The sequence below is a fragment of the Pleuronectes platessa genome, chromosome 8, assembly GCF_947347685.1.
Source record: "Pleuronectes platessa chromosome 8, fPlePla1.1, whole genome shotgun sequence".
Lineage (NCBI taxonomy): Eukaryota > Metazoa > Chordata > Actinopteri > Pleuronectiformes > Pleuronectidae > Pleuronectes > Pleuronectes platessa.
Window position 1 is genome coordinate 18,887,620 of NC_070633.1, and position 16,285 is coordinate 18,903,904.

The 16,285-nt window shown below is 42.4% G+C and overlaps 3 protein-coding genes across 5 annotated transcripts; 1 reads left to right on the forward strand and 2 right to left on the reverse strand.

Moving 5' to 3' along the window:
• The first annotated feature begins 371 nt into the window (after positions 1–371).
• Positions 372–4,433, forward strand: aldob (aldolase b, fructose-bisphosphate). Its single transcript, XM_053428811.1, has 9 exons — positions 372–531; positions 1,918–2,030; positions 2,122–2,327; positions 2,415–2,469; positions 2,701–2,861; positions 2,952–3,035; positions 3,157–3,331; positions 3,713–3,912; positions 4,187–4,433. Exons 2-9 carry the CDS (start codon positions 1,919–1,921, stop codon positions 4,280–4,282), a joined length of 1,089 nt encoding a protein of 362 aa, XP_053284786.1. The 5' UTR covers positions 372–531; position 1,918; the 3' UTR covers positions 4,283–4,433.
• Positions 4,434–5,640: 1,207 nt separating this feature from the next.
• LOC128445913 (uncharacterized) lies at positions 5,641–11,095 on the reverse strand. 2 transcript variants are annotated; one of them, XM_053428812.1, is made up of 8 exons: positions 10,975–11,095; positions 9,316–9,369; positions 9,010–9,167; positions 8,733–8,843; positions 8,111–8,167; positions 7,864–8,007; positions 7,626–7,739; positions 5,641–6,695 (listed from the first exon to the last, which is right to left on the reverse strand). In XM_053428812.1, the coding sequence occupies exons 1-8, from the start codon at positions 11,087–11,089 to the stop codon at positions 6,642–6,644; spliced, it is 807 nt and encodes a 268-aa protein (XP_053284787.1). In that variant the 5' UTR covers positions 11,090–11,095; the 3' UTR covers positions 5,641–6,641. The 2 variants fall into 2 exon arrangements, with proteins under 2 accessions (XP_053284787.1, XP_053284789.1); XM_053428814.1 differs by lacking the exon at positions 8,733–8,843.
• Positions 11,096–11,239: 144 nt separating this feature from the next.
• Positions 11,240–16,266, reverse strand: tmco6 (transmembrane and coiled-coil domains 6). Of its 2 annotated transcripts, none has more exons than XM_053428816.1 (13): positions 16,090–16,266; positions 15,472–15,578; positions 15,268–15,380; positions 14,596–14,779; positions 14,385–14,489; positions 14,059–14,150; positions 13,786–13,902; positions 13,533–13,644; positions 12,852–13,032; positions 12,597–12,691; positions 12,278–12,445; positions 11,824–11,958; positions 11,240–11,732 (listed from the first exon to the last, which is right to left on the reverse strand). In XM_053428816.1, the coding sequence occupies exons 1-13, from the start codon at positions 16,178–16,180 to the stop codon at positions 11,715–11,717; spliced, it is 1,518 nt and encodes a 505-aa protein (XP_053284791.1). In that variant the 5' UTR covers positions 16,181–16,266; the 3' UTR covers positions 11,240–11,714. The 2 variants fall into 2 exon arrangements, with proteins under 2 accessions (XP_053284791.1, XP_053284790.1); XM_053428815.1 differs by having other exon boundaries at positions 13,533–13,647.
• Positions 16,267–16,285: the final 19 nt, after the last annotated feature.

Below are 16,285 nucleotides of genomic sequence, written 5' to 3' on the forward strand. Positions count from 1 at the left end.
TGCTGCTGCGATGCACACTTTGTGCAGGACAAAAGAAACCGGAATTGCAGCATTTTGCAACAGGCCTCTGACATTACATGGCTCCTCTCAGAGCTGCAACAGTCTGCAGAGAATACAGAAAACAGGAGGTGTGTCAGATCTGAGTGATGCAAACCTCCCCTTTCTCTCCAGACGAACTAAACATCATGTTCCTTTCCTGTTCTCAACACACACACACACACATACACACCCTCTGTTATTCTCTCTCTTCCTGTATGATCCCCAAAAAACGTCCACACACACAAAAAAACACAAAGAGCACACTGATGCCACACCACCACAGGAACCCCCCGCCCCTCTCTGGCTCCTCCGGCCGGGCCAATAGCATTACGCAGCGCCCCCACGCCCCCACCACATCAGGAGCGCCTCCTCCCCGGCACGTAGCCTCCGAGCTGCCGATAAATAGAGTCCCGGGTCCCGGGCTCGGCCTTCTCACTCACCGGGAGGCTGCTAAGTTGATTTCTGTCGTCGCCGTTCGATCACATCTCTCAGGTAAGAAGACGTTATTCTCCTGCACACTTTAAAAAGTTTCAGATGGAATTGCCCTCTTCTGCAGGAGTGGTCTGCATCTCCTCGGTTTCCTCATGTTTGCGCAGCGCGGTGTAAATATTTATCCGAGCTGCACAGTATTCAGTGGTGCAAAGTTTACAGAACTGGACGAACAGCTCGTTAAGACCGTGTGATCGAGTTACGCTGATCGATCGGCTGATCGAGCATTTCTTTTGCAGCAAGGGTTGGTGGTGATATCACTTTTAAAAGGGAAGAAGTGTTCAGATCGTTTACTTGAGCAAAGAACACCTTCAACACAATCCTTTACACGTAGAAGTTTTGCATCAAAACTTCACTAAAGTAAAAATAATGTATTTTCACCTAAATATAGTTCAGGATAAAAAAGTAAAATGATTAATTAAGTGCAGTCAATGTTTTACATTAATATTCCTGCTGCATTTATTTGTATGTTGCATTTTACTAGTGTAGATGTTTGAGCTAATTTGAAGTAATTTATATCCTTGGTAGTTCAATCTACAGCAATGCATCACATTCTAAGAACATCATAAAACCCATAATTCAAGAAAGACCTGCTGCATGTTTTGCACATCGTATGTTACAAAGAATTGGACAATAACACAACATTGATCCCTTTCTGTATAATTTGCACTTTAAGAAAAACATTTATAAATATGTATACTTTTATTGTATAAAGTATTTCTGTTTTCATTCTTGCTGCATTTCCCCCCTGTGTCGCTGTGTCATTTGTGAATTTCCTATAAAAAGTTAACCTTTGCCTAGAAAAAACAGCTTTGCAGCTCTGTGACGATGCATTTTCCAGCTGATCCAAGAGGCTTTCGATTTTGACGTTGATTTAAGATTTTCTTATTACGTAAAAGAACAGTTCATCGCAAACGTTCACTACCAACACATCTGGAGATGTATGGTTTAGACCGACATCTTAAATGTAGCTAGAGCTGCCAATAAAGAAGAAATGTACTAAGTTACTGTACACTACTGGCTTTATCAATTGTCTCCTGACTATGCAGCAGCATGATTTTCCTTTCTGCAAATACACAGAGTAAAACAAACATCCGCCTCTGTTGCCCTCCTCCACACAATCACTTATTGAATAGTGCTGCCCATAAATCATTTTCCGAAGTGAACTGTGAACTTCTTTTGCACATCAAGCGGCAGAACTTATCTGGTTGAAAGGCCAAAGTTCCACCATGCAGGACAAATATTTACAGAGGTGACGCAAGAGAGGCATGATGTCACAGGCCTTTGTGTTTGATAGTGGAAGAAAAATATCAAGTCTTCCTCATACTTACTACAGCTCTCAGGAGTTTCTAAACCTGTCAGTGAGAAAACTTGTCCTGTCTTTTCCAGGATGACTCATCAGTTCCCATCCCTCTCTCCGGAGCAGAAGAAGGAGCTCTCTGACATTGCTCAGAGGATCGTGGCTCCAGGAAAGGGAATCCTGGCAGCAGATGAATCAACGGGTGAGCCTCAAGTGATTCCATTTTTTTTCTGCGATAAGAGGTGACTGCAGAGCTAGTGTCTGAAATAAACTCTTCGCCCTCTTGTCTCAAGGAACCATGGGAAAGCGCCTCGAGAAGATCAACGTGGAGAACAACGAGGAGCACCGCCGCTACTTCCGCGACCTTCTCTTCTCCACCGTCGACTCCAACTGTGTTGGTGGGATCATCTTCTTCCATGAGACACTCTACCAGAAGGCGGACAGCGGCAAGCTCTTCCCCCAAGTCATCAAGGACAAAGGCATCGTTGTCGGCATCAAGGTCACAAAGCAGCTGATGGGACCCATTTTGGGGTTTTTCCCATGTGGAGCTCTAGAGACTAATGGATGTTTTTGATTGTTTCATCAGGTGGACAAAGGCACAGCTGGTCTGAATGGAACCGATGGAGAGACCACCACACAAGGTAACATACACCTAAGATGCAAAACCTGGCGTGAAAACCATTTGTCTTTATCAATATTTAAATGTTTTAGCAAAATAATTAGAACCTCTTTTATTGAAAACGATTGCAATAGCATATCCAGTCATGAACAACTTGGATTGACCTGTTCTGCTTTTTAAAGTGATGTGAAAAACCATACACTATAGACACCGATGTGAACTCGCCAATATTCAGTAACTGAGTGTTTCTCAGGTCTTGACGGCCTCTCGGAGCGCTGCGCCCAGTACAAGAAGGACGGCTGCGACTTCGCCAAGTGGAGGTGTGTGCTGAAGATCTCCGATGGCTGCCCATCAGCTCTCGCCATCGCAGAGAATGCCAATGTCTTGGCCAGATATGCCAGCATCTGCCAACAGGTGTGCGTTTGCAGGAAGATGAATTCATCTTGCTGAGTGTTATCTGTTTGTGACGCACTCATCCTAACGTAACTGTATGTACCTCGTCAGAATGGCCTGGTGCCCATTGTGGAGCCAGAGATTCTGCCCGACGGAGCCCATGACTTGAAGCGCTGCCAGTATGTCTCAGAAAAGGTCGGACCATCACTTCTGCCCTTAGTTTTCCAAATTACAAGATCACCAGCAGTAAAATATGTTTAGTTTCCCAGCAGATGATGGTTTAAATCACGTCTCTTATTAAAATCCGACTCCTCAGGTGCTGGCTGCTGTTTACAAGGCTCTGTCTGACCACCATGTGTACCTGGAGGGCACTCTGCTGAAGCCCAACATGGTCACTGCTGGACATTCCTGCACCACTAAGTACACCCCTCAGGAGGTTGGCATGGCTACAGTGACTGCTCTGAGGCGCACTGTCCCTGCTGCCGTGCCAGGTGAGAGTCCAGCTCTCCGCACCAGTTTAAGAACCCGTTCAGACCTGGTTTTAACATCTCCCGCTCCCAAAAGCCTCCTGAGATCAAATCACTCGGACCACATTCAGAGGTGTCCTGTGCATCATAGGAAGAACCACCTTCTAAGCTGATGTCCTGAACATCTTTCTTCCTAGTTCATTTGGCCCGTCCTGACTCTGCTCACTCTGTCTTCTCTCACTCGCACAGACACACAAACGTCATCCGCCAACATCTGTTAACTTGGAATATAGCCCAAAACTAGTCTGTTAGTTAACACCAGGTCTGAACAGGGCCTAAGAAATGTGTGGACAACAAGGTTTTTCAGTCAATTAAATGTATGTAACATTTCCTTTGTGTCTTCAGGTATCTGCTTCCTGTCTGGAGGCCAGAGTGAGGAGGAGGCGTCCCTCAACCTGAACGCCATCAACCAGGTGCCCCTCCACCGCCCCTGGAAGCTGACCTTCTCTTACGGCCGTGCACTCCAGGCCTCTGCTCTTGCAGCCTGGGCGGGCAAACCTGCCAACAAGGCAGCCTCACAGGAAGCTTTCTCCACCAGGGCCAAGGTTAGTCGCCAAGGGCACGGATGGCTGATGAACAATTAACACCAATAAATAATTCTAACTTATCAGTTTGTAGTGATGGACTGTGCACAGAACTGTATACTAAATAACTCTTATCTTGCATTACACAACCTAACAGTGAGTGGTCAGTGATTGTTGGTTGAAAGCAGGTTTTTGTCTCTTCAGTCTTGCACCAATGTGGCACCGCTAACCTGGCTGATTATTAACACTCTGAATTGACTTTGCCCTAACTTCCTTCCTCTGCGGCTCTCTGCAGATCAATGGCCTGGCTTCCAAAGGAGAGTACAAGTCCACTGGCGCCGCTGACGCAGCCTCCATGCAATCTCTGCACACAGCCAGCTATGTCTATTAAATACTGTGAACTTTAAACCTCCTCATAAAAATGCACATGGACCAAACGCGTCTCCTCTGTACTACCAACACCAGGGGAAGATTCGTGATGTTGCACTCTTTCGCTCAGTGACATGACTGGAAATAAATTAAGTGACCAAAAATGTTGTTTATCATGGTGGTTTGTGTGTTTTTTTTTGGGGGGGGGGGATCTGCGAGCATTTCACAACCCAAGTCATAATTGTGTGTCTGTGGGTGCATGAAGATTGAAACATTTTAGCACCACCACATGATTATCTGACTAAATCCATGGCTGTGCAGCTCAATTTTAGGCTTTTGATAGTCTTAAACATGTTAAACTATTGCATACTATGTATATCACATATACTTGTGTATTATATAATGTGTTGGGGGGGTTAGGACTTGGTAGGCTTTCACTTCTTTCAACTTCTGGTTTGCTGAACGTTAACTTACTTGGGTTATTGATATTTCAATTTTAAACATTTTTGAACCTGAACCTGAGGTAGGTCTTAATTACGTTTTTTACTATCATTTTGATGCTTCTGTTTTTTTGGCATCATGCATAGTTTGTGAGGTGTGTGTGTTGCAACACTTTCTCAATGATATTAGATGTTAGCAAGCTGTAATAAAATCCCGGAACTGATAAATGATAGTCCACTAACACCCTGGTCAGAATTGATCACAGTACACTTGGCCTCGTTATGGGAATGACTAAAGGTACAAACTGTCTCTGCATGTAGTGTGAGAGATGGCGTTTAAAAGTTTATTCTCTCATAGACTATTTCACCTTATCTACAATTATGGGGAAGTGTAATTAATTCTGGGACTCTGATATTTCCTGTCTTACTTGACATGTCTTAAAGTCCATTCATTACATTTAAGTTTAAAATTTGACTGGTTGATACCTGTAGAAACCCTTATTGTGAATGCTGCACCTGCAGCAAAAATAATTTGATCTGTGCTTGTGGAGTGAAGTCTTGTTTGCTGGTTGAAATGGAGTCTGAAAAGGAAATAGATTTGATGCCAACGTGCTTACACAATAGCTGTGGAGAAATAATGAAAGCATTTAGAAACGTCAACCACAGGTCTAGAGTCTGAATGGCACAAATCAGTTTTTTGAAAAACACATGGACAAACCCAGGCAATGCTTCTGCTGATCAGCTTTTTTTCATCTGTATGTCAAACTATTGTAATTTATAAATGCACACATTCACATAACTGCGTGTGGGATGTTAGAATCAATGATTATTAAGTGGTCATGTAGGTAAAAACCTACTGTCCTCCATTTACTACGGTACACTGTATCAGTGCTGTCCATTCATAACAATTTATATGTGAGTAAATATATGATCATCAATCTGAGCATCAGTTTTTCTTTTATTCTGTATTAAACAAACAACATACATCACATTTATTGCATCAAATATAGTTAAGAGCTAAAGCTACTTGAAAAGTGACCCCCGCCCAAATCTGTTCTTCAGACATTCGAAGGCAAAAGATGGAAACAGGTTTCCAGTTAGGCTCAGTATATCACAGTCATGTCGAACATGTTGAACTATATAAACATATACATCAAACGCTAAGCTAGGAATATGCTAACAATGATCATGAACAATCTGCAAGCAGATTCTAACCCAAATCTATTCCGATATACCAAATGCTGTTTTGATTATGATTGTATATTATTTGTCTTTGGGCTAAATGTACATAAGGGGATCACACAGAGGATGTTTGGATCAGAGTCGGCCCAAACACCGAAAATACTGTATTAATGATGCTGCTGATCAGAAATATCAAAGTGTCCACAATACATTGTTGAAACTCTTACTGGGGGGATGTGTTTAGATTAAAAACCTTCATGGTTGGATTTCATGTGATTGTGGAGCAAACACAAAAGGTACTAACACCTACTTACTCCAATGTAAACATATGTCTTCCCTTTAAACCTATCACTATAACATGAGGTAATATAACATTGTGTAAGAGTGTTAACTTTCAGGCTTTGATTCAAAGTCTAATGTGCAGTGTGGTTAATGTAATAACGTTAAGTGTTTATACAGTAAGTACACTTAAGCCTCCCTTGATATATTAGTAACTGTGTTCCCCTTAATGTGTGGATTCAAAAAAAGTTTTACAAAAAGCAACTGTGATTTAGTAATGCATTTCTTTTTTGTCAGACATCTGTGCTAACAACATACACTGTTACACATACTGTCAAGTTGTAATGTACCGTACAATATAAGCCACTAGGTGGTGTATCATTCACATGTAATATATTGTAGAGAATTGTGATATGTTTACGTGAACTGCAGGAAAACAATATGAAATATTAGTAGACTAATGATTGGAAAAGACTGATCTTAGTTCGGTGTTGCGTCACTCTGTGCTGGCGCCGGGATGCACCTGACAATAACCTGTTGGAGATATTGAAGTGGAGACCGGTTAGAGAGCAGGGAAACAAGAAGGCGATGAAATGATAACTGACACAAAACTGGTATAAGATATTGTTGTGATCAATGACATCTGGGTTCCTCTGGCTGCTGATGTCTCTGGTTATTTTATATGTGTGAGCTGTTTTTAGGTCTAAATTAGTTTGTTTATATGATGAAATATGATACAAGATTGTATTAGAAATTGTATTCATTATTTTAAGTAAGCATTTGTAATTAATTCTGACCTATATATTTTGTTTTCTGTCATATGTTGTCGGTCTGGACCTAAATGTTTTTGCTGCCAATCAAGGCCAAAATACTAAGATTCTAGTTATGATATGAAAGACCTTGTGAGTCGAACTGATATTACTGTGCTAAGTCTCAATTTCACACTATCAACCGCATCTGGGGATCATATTTATGTGAGAGGAGGAAAACAAACGTTTAGGGCACCAAAAAGTAGCAAGTTGGTTCTGCTTTGAATCCCTGTTCCACCTGGGTCTCTATTTATATTCTCCCTGTGTCTGTGTGGGTTTCCTCCAGGTACTCAGGCTTCCTCCCACAGTCCAAAGACATGCAGATTGGGGTTAGGTTAATTGGAGACGGTAATTTGATCATACGTGTAGGTGTGAGAGTGAATCGTTGTTTGACTCTATGTGTTGTCTATACCTGTCTATACCTGCAATACACTGTTGTCATGGCCAGGGTGTACCCCACCTCTCACTTAATGTCAGTTGGGATTGGCTCCTGCTCCCGAATGAATGGATAAATATAGCTCTAATATTAACTTTTTCATTTGTGTTCGTTGTCTGGAACTTCTGTGCTGGTTCAAAAAAAGGTTCAATTCTAATCTCAGTGGGCAACGCTTATTTTAGAAACAATTTCCGAAAAAAAGAAAAGAAAAAGCATTACCTGCGTGTTTGTCGATTTCAGTGCTAAACGTGCGACAGAAGACAAGAAGATGAGGATCCCTGCCACACACAGAGAGGACGTGAACAGCAAGCCTTCAACACCTAACAGCTGTTCCTAAAGTGATAGAAAGTGAAGGGGGGGGGGGGGGGGTCAATGTCGATCTCTTTAGTCAAAACAACCAACAATCAAACCGACCAACCAACCAACCAGCCAACCAACCAATCGTGCTGTAACTTACCATTCTGCCTCTGGCCCAGTTGTCGTCTGCGCGTCTTGTCATGTATTTAAGGTAGCTTTGATAGGATAAGTAGTACATCCTGAAACCAATGGAGATTACAGCCCCTAAGATGGAAACCACATACATGGCCAAACACACAGTCACCTGGGAAAGATGAGTTCGACAAAATGAAATGGGTCATTGAGAAAAGAAAGAAAGATTGATGGGCGACACAATAAAATACATCGTTATTAGGACATATGCCTACCATCTTCTTGGATGGATGTATCTCGGTGTAGATAGACAGTTTTCCACAGACAAGAAACTTAAAAAAACACAACATAAACACCATGAGCATCATGTTCTCCTGTTCACAAATATATTTTGACAACTGCAGGACATACCATCGTAGATCACACATCAAGTTTAAGACTGTGTAAAATTGTACTGGAAAGTGTATTTTCCAGTACAGAACCAACATTTGACACTTTTTTTGTCTGGAAGCTATGACTAAAACATGTTTAATATCATCGTGAGGTTGGCAGACAACCAGCAGAGAAATGTATGTGATGTGTTGTCCGCTTTGGTAGACAGAGTTTATCTTCCTTCAGAGCCAGGCTAAATGTTTTACTCCCGTTTCCAGTCTTCATGTAAAGCTTGAAAACTGGTTGCTTGTCCTTTCACCATTACCATACATGAAATAAAAGAGTGGTATAAAACTTTGCATCTTAATCTTGGAAAGATTACAGAAAGGTAACCCAGTTTTCAGGGGATTTTAGGTACTTCTCTTAACTATACATTGAATTGGTTATTAGTGAATGTTCTACCATTCAAGTACACTATCTCTCCATTTTCAGCATGTCACTGGCAAACACTTGAGTGTTAGGTACCAGAATTCCCTGCCAGAAGGGGATGTAGATTGCACAAGAGTTTTGCACACTTTCAGACACCAGATGAAATCCCATCAGGAGCTCTGCGCAGCCACAGATCAGAATGACAATCTAGAAAGGAGAAGAGGAAGGAGGCATTGACTGTACCTACAGCAGAGTGACACTTGTGCCCGTGGCTCTCTGTGTAAATCTACTGATGAATATCACGTAAAGCATGAGTGACTATAACTGTCCATGATCTCAGCTCTGTGTGGCTCTGCAATGTTTGATGTCCTACCCCAAGAACCTTGGGCTCCTTCGTGATAAATCGATGCAGAGGTTTGCTGGTCATCAGCAGCTCCTGGTCCGCCTCATGGTTCCCATCTTGTCCTGTTGCTGTCGCTCTAGTTGTTGGCTCAGGGCCCTCCATTGCCAGTAAAACTATATACGCTGTGTCTGGCCGTGGGAGGAGAGAGCAAGAGTTAATCGAACCAGATGAATACTGTGGCAAAGCAGAATGACTCCAGACAGGCCACAGTGCTGCAGGCAAAACATAGTGTGCAGAAGATTGCAGGGGTTTGAGCAAAAACATGAAGTGACCCACCTTGTTTTTGTTGTAAGGCTGAGGAGGAGTGTGAAAGATAACGGGAAGAGAATGCTGAGGGTGGAAAGAGGAAGTGAGGAAATTTGAGACTTTTTCTTTTTTTCTTCATGAAGGGGAGGAGCCGAACACTTTGGGAAGTTGTAGGCCAAGGCTGTTCCACACTACAGCCACTAAATCAGAGCTAAATCCTACTGCGATGTGTGTGTATATACAGGGACATGAATACACTGACAGAACTGTCTCCCTGGGTTGAAGCCAGCGATGATCTCATTGTGTTAAATGAGGAAAGCTTTATTTAATTTTCATTTTGTATCTATATGGGACCTTACTGGTCGAATAAAGGATACATTTGCTGTGTTACAGTGATGACAGACTGTTCGGTGAAAAAACTATATTGAGACAACTACAATTTATATTCCTGCAAAATGTACAAAGCCCTTCCAATGACTCCTGTCTATATTCAATCAGAAAATGTACTGATTTCATGGACCCTTGACAACCATGCAGTAAGAAATGTCATTATAAATGGAATCTAGTTTTACCTTCAGTTTACCAGTATATCGGCCAATTTAAAAGCAATTACTTAGTCTTTTATTTAGAAAATTAAAGTGTAAACAATATTAATATTATAAACAAAAACAACAAGTATATGTGGATGATGAAGCATTATTTTATGTCTCCTGAAGGTGTCATGTTGGAACATCTGAAGACTCGTGGCTTTGCAGACCTAAAAACAACAGCAAAGCAAACTTTAAATGTAATTGTTTAACGATAGTCAGACTTGGATTCACACACACGAGTGTCTGTAACAACTTTGCGACTTGGCTGAAGGATCCACCAGTAAAATAAATGGTAGCAGATGATGCAATGAATAACTTGCTGGTGAAAAGCAATGTGTTGTTGTCTTGAATCAGTCGCTGCAGCAAGAGGGGGGTGGATCACAGTGCCTCACGTGCTGCCAATAGCTGGTCTGAGGGACGATGAGTGTTTGCCTGGGGATGTCATGGAGCTAGCTGTCCTCTGAGCTGCGTCTCCATCACATCCACTCCCACTGACAATTACTTATCTTCATCCATTCACGTTAGAAAACAACAACAGCTCCTCGTTAGCGAGTCAAGCTGGTTTCACGAGTTGCTGCTAATTTGGATCGAACAACTGGATGAAGACACAACTTTGAGGGATGGTTCTAGATTAAAGTTGTTTAAAAAACACCATGACTTTTATGGGTTAAAGAAAAGAAGACAGTGTAAACAGACTGGTGCAAGACTCGTCTGCTCTGATGTGTGTAAATTACAGTTAGCTAACTGCTAGCAGCGCCAACTTTACCCAACTTAGCTGCAGGAGCTAACGTGCTACAAGCTACAACACCGCCTGTGCTGACATTTTATCCAGAAGATATTTAGACCGACTCTTGATCGAGAGCAAATATCAAAGTGATATGTGTCACTAACGGGTTTTAATTCCGGCTCTTCGTCACGGCCCTTTACAGAGGGATGTGCCCCGTCTCTCAGCAGAAGCCTGGCCGCAAATCCAGCCTCATGCCGGGCTCTGTTGGTGAAACAGTCCTCGGTGAAGCGACGTGAACACACACAGACGGATGCGTGTGGCAGAGGAAATCTTCCGTCGCAACCGAAATAGCATTTTTGGAGAGTTGTGTACCCGAGAGCTTGGCAAGTGGAGGTGTGTCCCTCTGCTGGATGTGTGTCCCTCGTCTGCTAGGAGTGCTTCTCTCTATCTGCTGGGTGTGTCCCTCATCTGTATGTGTGTTCCTCATCTGCTGGGTGTGTGTCCCTCTATCTGCTGGGTGTGTGTCCCTGGGCCACGTGTCCAAAGACACACATTCCAGGTTAAAGGGATGCTCACCAAGACCCCTCAACCTGAGATTAAAAACTAAAAACCCTCAGAAATTATCACAAAACCACAATTTCATGTTTATCCTGTAGATGTTTATTAGTATATTTGATAAACGTAAAATTGCATTGGCCTTTCTGGCTGATATCTAAAATCCATGATCATCACCAGCATCACAAAAAGGTAGTTTTCATCTCCCTCATTCCAGATATTTACAGTCAGTTTTCATTTTGCATGTCCTCTACAGTTATACATATAGTCACATTATTGTGCATAAATATAATTATTTACTCTCTCATTCAATTTTACGAAAAGTTTTGTGATTGAGGTTAAATCTAGAGGGATAAAAAAACTTTACTTCATGGTTGCAGTTATTAACAACACTGATATCCAATGGTAAAACATCATCATTGTTAAATATAAAAATAGCATCTATCTCTCAGCACACACAAGTGAAAGTATAAAGACGTTGTCCTGTATCATTAGGTGTGTCCCCATGGACTCACTGTATCCTGTGTGTGTGTGTGTATATGTGTGTGAACTCAGCATCACAGGACATTGTCCACCTGCAAAACACCAGATCAAATTAGTCATTATTGTATATTGAATTCGTCTCAATTCAACAAACGGAAAAATCTGTAAGAATAAAAGTCTTACTGTGAGGTCTGATGAGTGAGTCAGTAGGTGGTGCTCCAGGAGGTATGCTGCTCTTCGCCTCATCTCTCCTTCACTATTGTACTGAATGGCTTCTAACAGTGAAACTCCACCAAGCCTCACAAACTCATCCGCCACCTAAAAGGAAAGACCAACCAGCATCTATGAGATCTCAGTTGTTACAGATGTTACAGATCCAGGTGATGAATACAAGCTAATCGGCATAATCTCATTAGTTGTTTCACGTAGGCCATTTTCAGACATGAACATCTTATGGAGGTTTCCTTTTACATTTGTGGCAGAATGTGGTGCATGAATTCTGCTGCAGAGACATGTTTTTGTTTACAGCACATCGAAGATAGAGGTAGACTCAACTGTAGTGTTTTGCTTTTTGCACTGACAACAACACTTGTTGGCATTTTTGACAGTGTCTTCTAAGAGATGTAGCCTTCCTTACCTGCTGTGTGCTGAGGACCAGCAGGAAGAGGACCTCCAGACTGAGGGTCACCATTTCTTGGTCAGCCATCTTAAGTGTTGCACAGAGTGTGGAAACCAATCCAAGCTGGGCCAGCTGGACACAGAACTTTTTTTTTTTGTGGGCGATGTTTGCTAGAACTCTGAGGACCTGACAAGATGACACAGACCAGTGAGATTAGGTGTAACCTTGTACAAGAGTGTGAGGAAGACAGGGCTCAAATAAAAACTATAATGTGACCATCATCTGCCACTGTGGAGAAATATTACAAAAGCAAAGTTTGGCCTTTGCTTTCACTTACCATTGTATTTATGCCTTGAGAGAAAGGCAGAAGCTGGATAAGTCCAGGGACCAAGTTGAGAGAGAGTAGAGCAGAGCAGAAATCACTGGAGGCAGCTGGAACAGAAATTGATGGGAAAGGCATTGAAATAAATCATGTTTAAAACAGTCACTCCTGATAAATCCAGTTATCCATAGGTGGGAAAAGAAAGAAACCCTCCCCGCAAATTAAAAAAAAAACGAGGTTTTGCATGAAACAGTGACAGAGCAGTCTTACCTGTGAGGTTGTTGAGGACCCAGGCGCTCTCCCTGGCCAAGGCTGGCTGGGTGTGTGGGTAGGCCTGAAGAAGTACACACACAGCAGCCACAAGTCGTACGTCGCCTACCTGAGTGCTCAGGCTGTCCACTGGGCAGAGGGACAGGAGGTTTCCCACGCACCGCAGCACAGGACAGACCAGCTGAAGATGCACAACACATAAAGGACCATTAACAGGTTATACCGTAAGCGATTTAATGACATTTACCATGTATAGGTGGTTCTCACAGGTAAAAATGTGTTGAGGTTGATAACTTCGAAAGGTAGTTCTACACTGATACTGATAAGAAACAACCAAGCATTTGACTTTTCAAATAAAAAGCTGTTATCAACAACTGATCCCAAGTAGAACACTTTCTTAAATGCATACTACGGCATTATTGCCTAAAGAAAACACTTTTTTTAAAATAAATATCTGAATATTTACCTTCCTCAAACAAGTTTCAATTTCTGCAAGCTGATTTTCATACCTCATTGACATGAACCAAAATATGAAAACGTAAGATATACTTGTGATAAAGGTGCTGAAACACATTATGTTTCAAGAATGCAAACAAAACCAAACAAACCATAACAAAGCAAGGAAGTTAAACTGAACAAACAGATTATGAAATGCTGTGTTTGATCCATTAACGTCCTTACCAACTCCATTCCTTCTTCTTTCTTTCCTTCAGCGACAGCATCACCTAGTGACAATAACAAAGAACTGCACTGCAGCAGGGCCCCTCGAGCCAACAGCTCTCTGTTGTCCTCACTGCTTCAGATAGGATAAGAACAGAAATGAGGCAGATCCTTGTTATTATGTTCGGTGAAATCACATTGTTTGTGAAGCAATGACATCTTTTTTTATCTGTAAATATAAACAGACGGTTGGCGCTTGCTGAGAATATCCTACCTGCATGCCAGGTAGTGGAGACACCACGCACACTCAATAGCAGGTGCAAGGCCAAAGTTTGGGTCTGGAGTCAGGACTGATAGCAATTGGGAAGGTAAACTGGAGGCCAGGACCTGCCTGCAGACACAGAGGAAGAGCATTGAACAACTGAGCTTAGCATCTAATGACAGTAAAGCCTGACAAAATAATTGATTAAAATAAATTGTAATAGAGCAGTAGAAATTGAGAATTGAGAGATGAGTTGGTGTGCAGTTAAGAGTTAAGAGGGCTTACGGGATTATTTTCTCTGCTGCATCTTTGGCCTGCAGAAGCTGAGAGAGGGTGAACCCCACCGCCTCCACCACAGACAGATTATGTCTCTGGTTCTGGACACAAAAAAATAACCAGTTTAGGTGATAATCAAAATCAGATTTGAATTTTACTTTCTTTGACATTTACTGACATAGTACACAATGAAGTAGTGTCCTGCACTGGGTTGAATACAACAGAATTTTTACATCTAAACTAGATTATATCGAAACTACTCAGCCGCAAGGACTCCTCTCTTCCAGCTGAGCTGCTTTTACTATGTTAAGGACCAATGAATGTTGTTTGGTTACCTCTAGGCAGCTGGCCAGAGCTGGTATGATTCCCTGAGCCAGGAGTTTCTCTTTCACAATATCACTGTCCGGGAATAAGTTACCCAACGTGTAGAGACACAGCTCCTGTGTACACAAGAATACACACACACACAAAATAAAACAATAACTAATAATAACTTCACGATAAGATGATAATATTACACACTGTCTGCTATGAGTATTTACTAACAGTGAACTTGGTGCTCTGGCCAGACAGGTAGGTGAGCAGGTAAGGGGTGGCAGGCAGACAGGCTGGGGCCACATTGGTGTGGGGAGAGTGAGACAGCTCATGAAGACAGCGGACAGCATGGAGACGGCACTGAGCATTAGAGCCAGTGAGGAGACTGACCAGCAGGTGCATACTATTCTCCTGCCTTAAAAGAAGAAAGATACACAGACATGTCACATGATAGAAATTTAAAAAAGCAAACAATAGCATCACTTTAGATGATTTGAGCTGCTTTCAGACCTGCACTGAAGTCCAGACTATTTCCATAATGTTTCCTGATAGCCCCCACAAAAAATGTCTGGAACCCATCTAAGAATAAAGCAGGAAAATGTGCACAAGGCATATGAAGAAGACGCAGACGTCAATTTGGAAAGACGGCGAGATTCGAGAGCTTTTGGTGATAAGAGTCGACTCCAGTGTTGCTGTGCTGTGAGAGAAAATGTGTGATATCCGCACCAGGTTTTATATGTCATGTCCTGGTCCCTGCATGCTGTACCCAGTAGCCCGATTGGTGTTGTGAATGTGTGTGACCCTGACAATCTCCTGCTACGTTCTTCATATGTTAAGAGGCAAAAATGTCTGGACCCAGATTTCATGTCTGAAAGGGGCTTTCATGCGGCAAGACCACTGTACTTGATGAAGCTGAGCTGTGCTGAAGGGCCACGGAGAGCGTTGCTCAGGGCTCTCAGGTGGGTCTCCCTCTCAGGCCCGCTGTGCTGAAGTTTGTGGAGCAAGCTGACCACGTCCTGGAGAATTGAGCACAAGGTTCAAATCTCCAACAATCCTTCATTTATTAAAAAATACCGACAAATAATCAATCTATCGTCTCTCTGTCACCTGCTCTCCTGACATGGTGTCCATGATGACCTCCGGCTGTTCCTCATCCTCATTCAGCAGGAGCCTCTTGCTCACCAGCTGTCTGTCTCTGCGGGCCTGTCTCAGTGCTACAGCAACAAACATGGACAAACTTCGGTTTAATGAAAGCAGCTTATACTTGGTTGTTGATTGTCAAGATGTTCTACAAGCCATCAATTTGACAAGTTCATGGAGAAAGTGGTCATTATTGTGTACTACACAAATGTCACAGTCGCTGTAGGATGCATCAGTTTAGTGTTAAAAAATAAAACAAAATACGCATTTATATTTATGTATAGTCTAATCAATTGCTATATATAGGTGGTGTGTTGTCGTCTGGTATTAAAGACTGTGGATGATTGTTTAATCTTTATTTGAGCAAATACTGTGCAACAAATGCTTGTTTACCATTAGCATGTGAATACTGTATATCGCGTACACTTACTAGTTTTTTAAAATGTATGTTTAGCCTGGTTCCATTTCTTGTAAATAAGCTTTAACTGTTACAGAAGCGTGAACTGGTCTTCAGCTTCTTTTTATTCGAACCTTCACCATCACCGCGGACTTGAGGTTAAAAACACAGCGACATTAGGAACAAACCTCTCTCGTGCTCCCTCCTCTTCAGGCGGACCTCCTCGGAGCTGCCGACCTGTCTACCCGCTTTGTGACGAACTCTGTTCAGCCTCCACATCCTCTCTACTGCTCCGCTTCGGCCACAGACTGAGTGTAAACACCGCTCAGCTCGCCATGTTGTGATCAGTGATGTATTTCCCCAGTGGTGATGATTGGCTGTGAC

What these genes read in the sequence shown, in the direction of transcription:
- aldob (XM_053428811.1), top strand. Translation starts at nt 1,919, where the DNA reads ATGACTCATCAGTTCCCATCCCTCTCTCCGGAGCAGAAGAAGGAGCTC. An exon ending in TGGAGAGACCACCACACAAG is followed by an intron (nt 2,470 to 2,700) that starts GTAACATACACC and finishes AGTGTTTCTCAG; the next exon opens with GTCTTGACGGCCTCTCGGAG. An exon ending in ATGCCAGCATCTGCCAACAG is followed by an intron (nt 2,862 to 2,951) that starts GTGTGCGTTTGC and finishes GTACCTCGTCAG; the next exon opens with AATGGCCTGGTGCCCATTGT.
- LOC128445913 (XM_053428812.1), bottom strand. Translation starts at nt 11,089, where the DNA reads ATGAGGAACACACATACAGATGAGGGACACACCCAGCAGATAGAGAGA. An exon ending in TCCACTTGCCAAGCTCTCGG is followed by an intron (nt 9,370 to 10,974) that starts GTACACAACTCT and finishes TTCCACCCTCAG; the next exon opens with CATTCTCTTCCCGTTATCTT. An exon ending in AGGAGCCCAAGGTTCTTGGG is followed by an intron (nt 8,844 to 9,009) that starts GTAGGACATCAA and finishes TCTCCTTTCTAG; the next exon opens with ATTGTCATTCTGATCTGTGG.
- tmco6 (XM_053428815.1), bottom strand. Translation starts at nt 16,180, where the DNA reads ATGTGGAGGCTGAACAGAGTTCGTCACAAAGCGGGTAGACAGGTCGGC. An exon ending in AAGAAGAAGGAATGGAGTTG is followed by an intron (nt 13,033 to 13,532) that starts GTAAGGACGTTA and finishes GTGCATCTTCAG; the next exon opens with CTGGTCTGTCCTGTGCTGCG. An exon ending in GGTCCTCAACAACCTCACAG is followed by an intron (nt 12,692 to 12,851) that starts GTAAGACTGCTC and finishes TTTCTGTTCCAG; the next exon opens with CTGCCTCCAGTGATTTCTGC.